This window comes from Schistocerca cancellata, chromosome 5, assembly GCF_023864275.1.
Source record: "Schistocerca cancellata isolate TAMUIC-IGC-003103 chromosome 5, iqSchCanc2.1, whole genome shotgun sequence".
NCBI classification, from domain to species: domain Eukaryota; kingdom Metazoa; phylum Arthropoda; class Insecta; order Orthoptera; family Acrididae; genus Schistocerca; species Schistocerca cancellata.
In genome coordinates, this window is record NC_064630.1 from 491310240 (window position 1) to 491323917 (window position 13678).

The window sequence follows — 13678 nt, forward strand, 5'->3', positions numbered from 1 at the left end:
CACGATAAACCAATCAAATCTAGAGATCGTAAATTCAAATAGACAGCTAGGAAATACAATTACGAACAACTTAAACTGTAAAGAACACGTAGAAAATGCTGTGGGGATGGCGAGCCAAAGACTGCGATTTATTGGCAGAACGCTTAGAAGACGCACTAGATCTATTAAACGGACTGCTTGCAATTTGCCTGCATATCCTCTTTTGGGTACTACTGTGCTGTGCGGGTTCCTTGCCAGATAGGATTGATGGAGTACATCGAAAAAATGCAAAGAAGAGTAGCACGTTTTGCACTAACGAGAAACAGGGTGGACAATGTCACGGACATGATACAGGTTTTGGGGTGGACATCATTAAAACAAAGGCATTTCTCGTTGCAGCGGGAGCTTCTCACCGCAATTTCAATCACCAGTTTTTCATCCGAATGCAAAATTTTTTTCTTCACGCCGACCTACATAATGAGAAAGGATTATTATAGTGAAATAAGGCAAATTAGATCTCGCACGGAAACGTATAGATGTTTGTTTTTCCGTGCGCTTTTCGAGTGGTATAACAGAGAATTATGGTGAAGGTAGTTCGATGAACCCTTTGCCAGGCACTTCAGCGTGTTTGGCGGAGTATAAATGAAGACGTAGATGCAGAAAATGAAGTCAGAGCCGAATGCACCCCAGAGAAGATGCGCGTGATGTGACACTATACTGTCACAGTAACGTCGACTAGTGAGTGTGCCGTGTTCAAAGATTTAGAGGTCAGGGCACCTATGCAACATTACGCCTCTCGACACCCGGACCACCAAAGCCATCATGTTGGACGATGGTGGAAGCATCCTCATATGGCGTAAGGTAGGATGACAATGCGCGACCGCATCAAACAGCGCAGTCGGAGGGGTTCTTGTAAGGAGAGGATATTCGACGAATGGACCGACCTGCCCGTTCCCCCGATTCAGATCTCATCGAGCACATGTGGGATTCGTTGGGGAGGCGTATTTCAGCACGTACACATGCGCCAACGATTATTAAGTAGTTGTCAAACGCGCTGGCGGAGGAATGGAACCCCCTACCACAAGAATTACTTAAGAATCCCGTGGTCAACATGGGAGCACGTTGCAGACCCTGCATATCTGTCCGAGGTGATCACAGACCCTATTAAGAACCATGTCTCGCTCGTTGTAATGCCCAGGGGACCATCACAGATCGCAGTGACTTCAGCCACCAGACAGTTACTGCCATTTATCCATGTAGCTGTACACGCAGAAGTGCTCTCATCCTCAAATACTGGATGATACTCTATAATAATTGTCTTATTGTGTTAAACTTTTAACATTAGATTACAGCTCTTAATGATTAGATTATTACACCATTTTAAATTTTTAAATTCACGAAATAGGAATCAAATTTTTATATGTAAATTGAAGGTGCCGGGAGGGAGAAAGAGAAGAAATAGGAAGGGATTATTGATGTCAGTTGCATCAGGATATTACTCGGAATCAGCGACAACGAGTGAAAAGGGGTATGGGACTAGGATTCGAACTCGAAGTCTGTTGCTTACTAGGCAAGTGCGGTAACCACTGCGCCATCCAGGACACAATGTTACGACAGCTGAGCGGACTACATCGGCATGCCTTACGATCGACCAACATTCCCACCGAGCGCCACCTATCTGCAGTCCTGTCCATTTCCTCTATGCTCGCTATTCTGAGACTCCCACCCGAGATCGGACTACTTATGCATCCGCAATGAAGAAGGTGGATCCATTGCCCATCTAGGTGATTCAGCTACATGAATGCGTGGTGTCTGTTCTGTCGGACAATTCGGAAAGAGCAGACATCGCGGAGAGATCCGAAAGAACAGACATCACTCATTCATGTAACCAAATTTTTGTTGTCCCCAGAAGCCATTATATGGGCAATCTGCAAGGGGTAATGGGCCCCTCCCAGGTTCTATAAATCCCTCCAAATCCTCGAACGTGATGCGCCCCGCCTCGCCTTCCGCATCCGCCTTCCGTCCCCTACGCGCATCCTCTACGACCTCATCCCCTTCCCCCACCTTCTCCTTTTCCTTGAACACATCCGCACACTATAAGTTGTCCACCGCCTTGATCCCCCTCATCCCATGGTGTCTCCCTTCCTCTCCACCCCCAGCCCATTGCTGCGCCTTCACCTTCTCCATATCCACACCCTCTGCCTCCTTTCCCAATGCAACTTCCACCATCTACCCCTCCTGGATGATGAGCTTCGCCCTAACATCTACCCTTGCTACCAACTCTAACCCCATCTTTCTGCCTCCTCCTCTGGGCTACCTCTCCTCCCCATCCCTTCTCCTGAGTGGCTTCCCCCTCCTACTCCCTCTCTTGTGCTCCCTTTCAGTGTCTCTGCACTCCCTCCTGCCTTGTCTTCCCCTCTTCATCTCCTGCCCCACCAGTCTCCTGCCTCTTAGTGTACCCACTGACGCCCCTCCTCTCTTCATCCCACCGCCTTCCCTGCTGCCCCTTGCTCTCCCCTCCTTTTCCATCCACTCCGGCCTCTCCCTCGGCAGGTCCCACCTGGCATTTTTTTCTTCATCATGTGTGCTCCAAGTGGGTTTAAAGTGTGTTGTTCCTGAGTGTTTTTAATCCTGTGGCCACCTTTTAACCTGTGCGTGTGCCTTCCGTGTATTCTTTGTGTTTTAAAAATTGCCGCCTGTGTTTTTTAACTTTATGTCGACTTTTTTAATAGTTCCCCCATGAACGTCTCCATGTCAGTGTATTTTTACCTCCATTATCTCCCCTTACTCTGTTTTATGTCCCCCTTTTTTATCGCCTTATATGTAACATTTTATTCTCGTATTAGTTGCCATGTCACTCGGCTGAAGAGCTGCGGATTGTGCAGCTCACAATAAAGAAAGAAAAAGAGGGGGGGGGGGTAATGGGGCCAGATTAGCGGTTTAGTAACAAGTTAGTTTGTTTAAATTGCGAACATGGACAGTTCACACGTCATGTTACATCACATCATAGGAGTAGCTGCATAAATATTTCTGTGTACTGTAATCGTTTTCCAAAACCGCTTACTGTTTATAAAAGTACATGAACGTTAATATTAGAAACTAGAGAGAAATGCATCACATCAAGCAGTGAAACGAACTCATCAAGAATCTTGAGATAGGTTTATAAGCGCAATAGAGGACGATGTTCACGGAAGGCAAAAGACAGCTTATAGAACAATGAAAACGCTAATTCAAACATAAAAAAGAAGTTGCTCGAGTAAATAACATCCAACGTGAAAATGGATAGAACGCTACAAGAACTTGTGGTATGAAAAAAAAAAAAAAAAACTACTCCACAGAGAATATCGAGGACAAACTTGAAATAGAATGTGTAGAAGATTTATGTCTGGAGGAATTAACCACACAAAAACAGAAAATCTACTGGTATGGATGGTACAAACGTTGAACTGCTAAAACATGGAAGCACCCTACACCAAAACATATTACTACATGCATTTAAACCATTTTACAGTACATTCCCTTAGTTTTTTTGTACGAACAAGAAATAGCAAACAGACTAAAAACTTCTTACACGTATAAATTTCTTAACCATATTTGCATGTAAACCATCTAGCGTACCCACTTTCACTTTTCGTTTTAGTTAGATTTCTTATAAAAAAATTGTTAGCCTTGGGAGCATGACGTTTTAGTTAATTTGTGTCATAAGGTACGTTGTTATAGGCACCATTTCTCCCCTAGGCTTTAATAGTGAGAGGAAGGGAGGGGGAGGCAAAAAATAGTTATAATTACCAATGATATTAACATAGATAGCTTTTTTTATTTTCACTCGTCAGTCTTCGGACTGGTTTCATGCAGCCTGCTACGAGTTCCTCTCCTGTGGCCTTATCATCTCAGAGCAGCAGTTGCAACCTACATCCTCAATCATTTGCAAGTTATATTCCAATTTCTGTCTTCCTCTGCGGTTTTTACCCTCTACAGCTGCCTCTAATAACTTGGAAGTTATTCCCTGATATCTTTACGGATGTGTCATTCCGCCGCTGTTTTTTGTCAATGTTATCCACACATGCCTTTCCTCGTCGATGCTGCGGAGAACCTCCTCATTCCTTATCTTATCAGTCCACCTAATTTTCAACATTTGGTAGCACCACATCTCAAATGCTTTGATTCTCTTCTGTTCCGTTTTTGACGCAGTCCACATTTCACTACCATACAATGCTGTGCTACGAAAGTAGATTCTCATAAATTTCTTCCACAAATTAAGGCCCATAGTTTACATTTTGAAAATACACTGACGAGCCAAAACATAATGACCACTTGCGTAATAGTTTGTTTGTCCTTCTTTGCAATGAAATATATCACTGATACTGCGTATCAGGGATCCGATAGCTTGTTGGCTGTTTTGTGAGGTACGTGGCACTGGATGTCTACAGTAGGCCATGTAATTAGCGTAAATAACGGGCCGCTAATTTTCGTACGCGGTTATGGCGTCCGATAGCGACCCACATGAGTTCCACAGGATGTACATCAGGCAAAATTGGTCGCCGAGACATTAAGATGAGTTCACTACAATACTTCTCAAACCACTGTAGCACGATTCCGTCTCCACGACACATGCAATTATATTGCTGAAATATGACATCGCCATCGGGAAGACATCAAGCGTGAAGGGATGTAGGTGGTTCGCAGGTTCGGTTACTACCACAAGTCCCATGCAAGCATAGGAGAATGTCTCTCCCACCAACTTGCGTCCGTGGCGCGCTAGCGTTTTGCTGCTCCCACCACCCTGCGTCCGTGGCACGCTGCACGTTTTGTGCCGCCGTTCACTTTTGATGACGTAATTGTGGAGACGACTATCAACCTAGTGTAGCACAAATGCGGTTCACCCGAAGAACCGAAACGTTTCAATAGATCAATATTCGAATCCTGATGGTTCCGTGCCCACTGCAATCGTAACTGGCGATGTCGTTGGGTCAACATGTGAACACGTAGGGGTATCTGCTGCGGAGCTCCACGTTCAACAATTTACGATGAACGGTGTGCTCCGAAACACTTTGGAGTGCACCAGCATTGTGCCCTTTAGGCAAAGCTGTCACGTTTCACCATCTATACTACTTCACAAAGCAGACAAGCCTCCGAACCCCACGTTCTGTGAAAAGTCGTGGACATCCAACCATATAGCGCCTAGTGGTAGTTCCATTGTCTTTCTATCTGTTTCCGTAGATGCTCACGACAGCAGCACGTGGGCATTCGACCAGCTTCGCCGTTTTCGAGATACTCATTCACAGGCTCTGCGTAATAACAATCTCTCCTTTGTCAATGTCGCTGTTCTCAATGGATTTCCCTATTTGCAGCCCATATTTTCGCTGAGGCGATCCCCCGTCCGTGGCTGCTCAGCTTACATACTTTTGCTACCGCGTCACGTGCCCACAACGACACAAGGCGGCATCCAACGTCGCGGTGGACAATGATCATAGCGTTTCCGCTTATTAGTGTATATGTCAGACATCTGCGAATGTGCAACATTCTCAGAGTTCATCTGTACTCTAAAGAAATTTTCTATTCACAGTTTGCGTTTAAGAATGATTGTGATATTCACTAATACTATAGTATGGGAGTAAAGATCTGTTTTAGGCTCTGCCGTTGGACAGATAAAGTGCGAATCTAAAAAGAGAAGTAAAATATCTGACGGACAGCCGTAGATGATTTGAATGAGACTGACGTTGACATCAATTCACTAATACTATAGTATGGGAGTAAAGATCTGTTTTAGGCTCTGCCGTTGGACAGATAAATTGCGAATCTAAAAAGAGAAGTAAAATATCTGGCGGACAGCCGTAGATGATTTTAATGAGACTGACGTTGACATCATCTTCTGTACTCCAGAGGCATTCTTGAATAGACATGAGTGGTCAGTTGCAAGTCTATGAATCACCAGTATTGCGCAGTCCTAAGGCATCGACTGCACACTGTCCAGCTCGCCGCCGCGGAACGATATCAAGAAGGCGCCGACCCGCTAGTCAATGGAAAGAGCGGGCAGCGCCACACATCCAGGAAGACAGCGCCCCCTGTCGATGCTGATTTAAACTGCCGCCCATCGCTGGTCGCCCGAGTTCAGTCGCAGACTTCGAGAGCATCAGTGGTAATAGGAAAAAGTTACGTAGCCTGTGTTCTACGAGTACTAATAGAGAGTAAAGCGCTTGCATGTAGGAGGCACAGGAAGCACAGGTATCAAGTTATGTTTCTTCCCTTAACAGAAAAAAAGTTTTCTGTTAAGTAGAAAGTGTTTTGTACAGGTGATTTTGGATTCCTGCCACTGGCCATCGCATCTTCTCTCCTTCCTTGTTTGTGTCGGCGCTGACTCCCACAATAGCCCACACCCACACAAGTACCGGGTGATCAAAAAGTCAGTATAAATTTCAAAACTTAATAAACCACGGAATAATGTAGATAGAGAGGTAAAAGTTGACACACAAGCTTGGAATGACATGGGGTTTTATTAGAACAAAAAAAAATTTCCAAAATGTCCGACAGATGGCGCTGGACAGCAAAACGTCAATGACGGGTGAGAGGTACGCCGATATGTTACAGAATCGCATCATCCCCAGCTTGGCTGATAAACACCTGCTGGAACGTACGATGTTTATGCAGGATGGCGCTCCACCCCATATTACTAGGCGCGTGAAAGATCTCTTGTGCGCGTCGTTTGGTGATGATCGTGTGCTCAGCCGCCACTTTCGTCATGCTTGGCCTCCCAGGTCCCCAGGCCTCAGTCCGTGCGATTATTGGCTTTGGGGTTACCTGAAGTCGCAAGTGTATCGTGATCGACCGACATCTCTAGGGATGCTGAAAGACAACATCCGACGCCAAAGCCTCACCATAACTCAGGACATGCTTTACAGTGCTGTTCACAACATTATTCCTCGACTACAGCTATTGTTGAGGAATGATGGTGGACATATTGAGCATTTCCTGTAAAGAACATCATCTTTGCTTTGTCTTACTTTGTTATGATAATTATTGGTATTCTGATCAGATGAAGCACCATCTGTCGGATATTTTTTGAACTTATGTATTTTTTTGGTTCTAATAAAACCCCATGTAATTCCAAGCATGTGTGTCAATTTGTACCTCTCTATCTACATTATTCCGTGATTTATTCAGTTTTCAAATTTATACTGACTTTTTGATCACCCGATATATAACCATAATATGTTTTTTTTATGTTTGCTACTATTCTTCGGTACACATAGTCCACATGGCTGTGTCTATCATGAAATGTTACATAAAACTAAATATTAACTTACCCAAAGGGCCCAGACGGTAGTTGAAGGTTACAAGTACGACGTCGTGGTCCATGAAATTCTCCGGAGACAAGTCTGCGATCTTACTGCTGCCTGTCGTAAAACGGCCACCGTGGATGACAACGATAACATCCTTCCGAAGTTCCATCTCTTCCAGCGTAGGTGTCTCAGAAATCTAAACAAACGTGGCGTCATTGTGTGTCAGAAACTGAATCTGATTTAAGACGGCGTAAGTGTGTGACATCATTCGTATTACTGAAACAGTTACTGTTGCTGTTGTTATTGTTTCCAATAATTAATCATCGATATAGGGAAAAACGTACAAGAAAACAAGACAAACGGAAAGTACCAGTTATACAAATTATAAATATAAAATAAATAAAATACATAAAATATGCAAATAAGAGAATATCGCGTATAAAAGAGGATTCGTGATCTATGCGACAGAGGGAAATATGTCACGTAATTTGCAGTACTATATATTCATAGTGTGTTATTCCAACAACGTAAATTTCTTAACTGTCGTTGTTGCCGTAAAGTAATGTTGATTTTCGATAGCTATTCTACGAACACAGACTCCTATAGCAAATAACTGATAGGTGCTAGTGGATGGACGACTAAGAGCAACACTATCTTCGCAGAGCGGAATTTTGTCACCAGATGTCACACATGACGGAAGAATCCCACGGAGGCTCCATCAGTTCACATGCAGAGATGCCTACACAGATTTGGGAAAAATAATTATTTACCTTCCGGAAGGCCTTAATTTCTTATGAGAAAAATATTGTCATTGTTGTGGTTTGATGCTACGCTCTAGGCTACCCTGTCCTACACAAGGCTCTTCATCACTGAGTAATTACTGCATTTTGAACCTGTGCGCATTCATTCTCTGGTCTCGCTGTATAATTTTTACCTCCCCACCTCACTTACCTCCATTATATTTTTTAAAAAATAAAGATGAATTTATGTGAAAACTGAATTTCATTCAAGAAACCACATTTACTGGCAAACAGCATTTTCTTCTCTACGTTTTAAAGCAGTGTCAAATGAAGGGCTATCCATTGCTTTAGGTTCCCCTTGAATCACGTCACTCTACTTTTTTCTTGTCTGGTGGACATCCACATACCGTGTAGGGTAGGTCTGCAACAGCAGCGTGTCCTTCTTTCAAATCCTTTTGCTGAATGGGAATTGTACTTCGACAGAACTCTGTTACGAGGGAGGTGAGGGATAAGAACCGTCCTCTGCAGGATCGCTTTTCTTGATCTGAATTTCAAAGCCACATAAGTGATGTCTGGAGTAAAAAAAAAAATGGTTCAAATGGCTCTGAGCACTATGGGACTCAACATCTTAGGTCATAAGTCCCCTAGAACTTAGAACTACTTAAAACTAACTAACCTAAGGACATCACACACACCCATGCCCGAGGCAGGATTCGAACCTGCGACCGTAGCAGTCCCGCGATTCCGGACTGCAGCGCCAGAACCGCACGGCCACCGCGGTCGGCTGTCTGGAGTCAGGTTTGTGTTTCTTATTCTCGACTTCTCCCGGCGTCCTTCGTCCTATATCTGGGAGTGATGTGTTCACATCCTGAATTGGACTCTGGTTCCAATTATAATGCTCCCTGTCTTGTTCAGAACTGTGTTACTGTGTTTTGATCAACGCATTCCCAGAAATAAATTCATATCGTGGTTATGTCGAGATTATAGGAGCAAATACACCGCTAGCCAAGGAAACATTCTCTAGTTCATCTCAACACTAAACACATCGATCATAAAATCGCATATCTAATAATAGTGGAGTAATCTGTAGGTCCCAGTATCGAATGCGGTGTGAACGGCAGGTGAGGAGTATATCGTCTGCTACGTCAACCTGAGACACGTTCCGTTGGCCGTTCAACTGTTTATTTAAGTCTCCTGACGCCATCGACGACATATTACACGCTGTTCTAGAAATTCAAGACAGGTGGGTCACATTCCATGGTAACACCGTGTGCGAGAACAAGCTGAAAATTTCGCGACCTGTCACAAAAATGGCGTTATTATCAAGGACGATTTGTTTTTTATGTGTACGCATACTTTGATCAATAACGTAAGTCAAGTATCAACCTCAGCTGTGGAATAGTTCTTTTCGCACAATTGTACACAGCAATGGCTTTGTGTACGTTTAGTTTAAACTGCCAAAACGAAATATAGTTTTGTCATAAAATTAATTTTTTGTAGTTTATCCGAAGTTGTAGCTCTTGTTGGCACTTCCTAGCTATCGAATATTCACGGAAGTAAAAAAGTCACTAGTAGGTGGCTCAGATTCATTATGTCTAGGTAATTTGTATCTTGATAGTGCCAGTTATCGCGCTAATTTATACAGATAGTTAGGATGAAGAAAATCGTTGCTAAACACAACCAATACTTCACTTTATTATTATTATGACTGTATTCCAGGACTGCCCCTGGACAAGGCCGCGAGCAACATGTACCTGGTCAGGGGCTCACGGAGAAATACGGGCCCCCTAACGAACTTGTGACGTCACACTTGTTGGCTTGTCCACCACACCTTGTGAGAACACTCGGCTCAGCGCAGGGCCCACGGAAATCAATACGTAATAGAAAAGGTACCCAGCAAAAGGTCTTAACTTTGTCGTGTGCTATCGGAAGCTTGCATGCATTTAAATGCGCAGTTAAGAATTATTAAACTCGTCTGAAATAGTTAATCATTGCCACTTTAAGAACTGCAGAGCCACGTGCTGTGACGTACGCGCCACGGCCTGTCTTCATCATAGGTCTCGGCCTGGTCCCATCCAGACACATGGCGCTTACGCCACAAACACGAAAAAGAAAGCAGTACGGTATGTATGTTATTTCCACGCATTCTGGCATTCTAAGTTATTCTTAACGCGAAATATAGATGTTAATGCAGTACAAGTATTCTGTTGTATTCATTCTCCACAATATGTGTTCCACGCATATAATCAATCTCACACTGTTTAAGAGCTGGGAACTAACAGTGAAGATAACTTACATGCACAGGTAATATCTCTGAGTTATCTTCAGAGTCATTAGGAAGTTACTAGTAGTAGTGTGACCTTATACAGCAGAAATTCGTACCAAGCTGATAAACATTTATGAAGAGTTTGAGGCCTCATTTTCCACAGTTAAGAAAAGGCAACTGAATTCAACGGTTCTGTAATCCTCTTGCAGATGATCGGCGCAAAAAGCATCCCACAACTGCAACTATAGGTGAAAACAGCGAGAAAGTGCGCAGAATGGTCCTGGATAAACAGCGATGAAAGGGATGTGGAATAACAAACGTCAAGCGTATCAGTAATTCCAGGACGTTGCCCTTTACATGGAGCATTAACTATGAGAAACCAGTGTTCAAGGTAGCTGTGTTTTTCACTGAGTGCTGACCAAACTTAATAGCAATGATTGGACCATTTTTAAGAATACTAAAACTGAATTTGCGTTCTGATTACTGTAACTGAGACGAAGGTACACGACTTCACCTTAGGACTGTAACTAAGATGATTTGGTTCAAACCGGTGGCACTACAGCGAAGCAAGTGAAGTGAATTCGCCGGAAAGGTAAGGTTATGGACAAGGTTTCTGGTATTCGGAAGGGAAGGTATTTTTCCTACTGATTACACGTCAAAAGTTAAAGCATTATCTTGAGAATATTGTGCAAGTTTGTTAGATCAGCTGGATGTAAAAATACACTGACTGACAGGAAAGTGAAGGAGGAAATTATATGCAACTTTACAGTTGATGTTATTGCTGTCGTTACAAAATCGACTCAAATTTACAAAGAACTTGACAGTGTGAGCCCACTTCGTATGACGTTGCAGAGCCTCTGGCCTGGATGAATGTACTGATTTCGTTGTGAAGGGAGTCATGAAGAAGGTGTATCCTCTCCTGAGGCAAATTGGCCCACAACTGCTATAACAGGTCCTTGATAACCGGGGTAATGGCACTCGGGCGGAACTGACATCCGAGCTGGTCACGCACTTGTTCTATCGGGGACAGATCTGGAGATCTCGCTGGCGACTGCAGTACCTCGACATCACGCATACTGTTGACAGAAATATGTGCCATGTACGGACGAGTATTGTGATGTTGTAAAATGGAACCAGGATAGTGTTGCATGAGAGGTAACATGAGGAAGCAGGATACCAGTGACGTACCGATGTACCGTCAGATTTTCCTCATCTACATCTACATCATACTCTTCAAGCCACCTAATGGTGTATAGCGGAGGGTACTTTCGGTACCACTATCTGATTCCTCCAACCCTGTTCGACTCGCGAATAATGCGTGAGAATAATTATTGTCGGTAAGCCTCTGTATTGGCTCAAATTGCTCGAATTTACTCCTCGTGGTCAATATGCGAGATGTATGTGGGGGTAAGTAATATGTTTTCTGACTCCTGACTGTCCCGAAATTTCAATAGTAAATCTCTCAGTGATGCACAAAGCCTCTCTTGTAACGTCTGCCAGCGGAGTTTGTTTAGCATCTCCGTAACGCTCCCTCGCCAGCTAAACGATGCCGTGTCGAAACGCGCCGCTCTTCGTTGGATCTTCTCTATCTCCTCTATCAGCCCTGCCTGATAGGGATCTCAGATAGAGGGACAGTACTCAAGAATCGGCCGAACAAGCGCTTTATAAGCAACTTCTTTCGTGGATGAGTTACATTTCCTAAAGACTCTTCCGATGAATCTGAGCCTGCTGTCTGCTTTTCCCACTATCCGTTTTATATGGTCATTGCACTTAAGGTCGCTCTGGATGGTTACGCCAAGATATTTTACGGCAGGCGCTCTCTCCGCGCGGCCAGTAGTGGCCTGAAGTTACACCCGTTGGCTCCCCATACCATTAGGTCAAGAATAACAACGCTGTGCCTCTCCAAAACATTGTAAGAATGGGACTTCTCCCAAGGTCGCCACCATACGCGCCGACGTTGGTTATCCGGGTAATGCAGAACCATGGCCTATCAAACAACACCACATGTGACGCCAATCATCAACGGTCCAAGCTTCCCAGTCATGGCACCGCTCCAGACGCAGCTTTTTGTGTTCCGCTTTTAACGGTGGTCTACGCATGGACGGTAATTCCCCAATACGGCTGTCCGGCTGTTACTGGCCTCCAACCAAAAGTGCGGTATAACACAGAATGTTACAGGGTGTTCATTACATGTTCTCGAATGGCAGGCGCAGATGTGTAGGGATTACGATGCCCGATGCATTGCACAATACAGCGATGCTCCCTTGCAGTGGTCAGACGTAGTTTACTGGAATCTTGATGAGAAGTTTGCCTGCCCTCACACATCCGAATGCCCCTCAAGTCTGATTCTCACGATTCGTATTACCGGTTAAATGGAAACCAACAATGAGGCCCATTTCAAAGCCTAGCCGGTGCTGATAACTCTGTCTCACACAGGTACGCGGCTTCTCTATGTCCTTCACAGAGATTACTCAGCATCTGATGCTGTTTACGCCCCGTATGTACCCTACTTGGCTTTATAACAACACTAAACACGAACAAAACTAATGCACTCGTGTGGAGATTGTACAGAGAACTGCAGCTCTAATCATTTACGTGACTGTACGACGATACACTGATATCCGACTATGTTCCCTGCGTGCTTCACTGTTTTTGTCAGGCGGAGTAACAGATGGAAGGCCTCGATTGATAAAGGAAAGTATCATCTTCCATTAGCATAATGCACCTACCTTCAAAGGTGTTCTGGCAATGGGAATACTGATCGAATGTAGGAACGTCCACCCTGTTCGTCCATGTGGTACTCGCTGACTTCCACTCGTTCGTGCATCTAAAGAAATTTAGGCTGGGAAAACGTACTGTGTCCAGTGAAAAGGCTGTAGCAGTCGCACTACACGATTGAAATCTATTAGCGGGAAGCTTGTTGGACAAAGCGCAATGACTATGTGTAAAAGAACGAACGGCGTGTTATAAAACAGAATATCGCATACTGTGAAGATACTGCTTTGAATGAGTGTGGAAGGTTCTCGTACATATAAACATATCAGTCGGATGTCTGCGTTCCCTCCAGAAGGACCAAAAATAATGGGCTTCTCTCAGAATAAGTCCATGGTTAAGTCCTCAAATTGGCCCCAAAAAGTGCACAAGATGTTACGCTGCTGTTTAATCCTTTCACTTTTGTGTCATAGAAAGAGTCTTGACTCATCATTCATCATGCATTTTGCGGTTTTGTTCCATCCGTAATGGTAAGTGAGGTAACCTGCAAGGGATTCCCTGCCTTAAAAATGACAGAATGTGTGTGGGATAATTGATCTAACTGAAGTCTTGGGATTTATCTGCAAGATTATCAAACGATGTCGTATCAGAGATAGTTGTGTGAACTCGGGCACTCGTGCTAGGAGACAATACTCGAAGAA

The 13678-nt window shown here is 44.0% G+C and overlaps 1 protein-coding gene across 1 annotated transcript in view; it reads right to left on the reverse strand.

The window, feature by feature from the left end:
* Positions 1–13678, reverse strand: part of LOC126188619 (venom carboxylesterase-6-like) — a 122465-nt gene that overhangs the window by 102517 nt on the left and 6270 nt on the right. The window contains exon 3 of the mRNA XM_049930221.1: positions 7284–7455. Coding sequence (XP_049786178.1) covers positions 7284–7455 — 172 coding nt within the window. The remainder of the gene's footprint in view (positions 1–7283; positions 7456–13678) is intronic.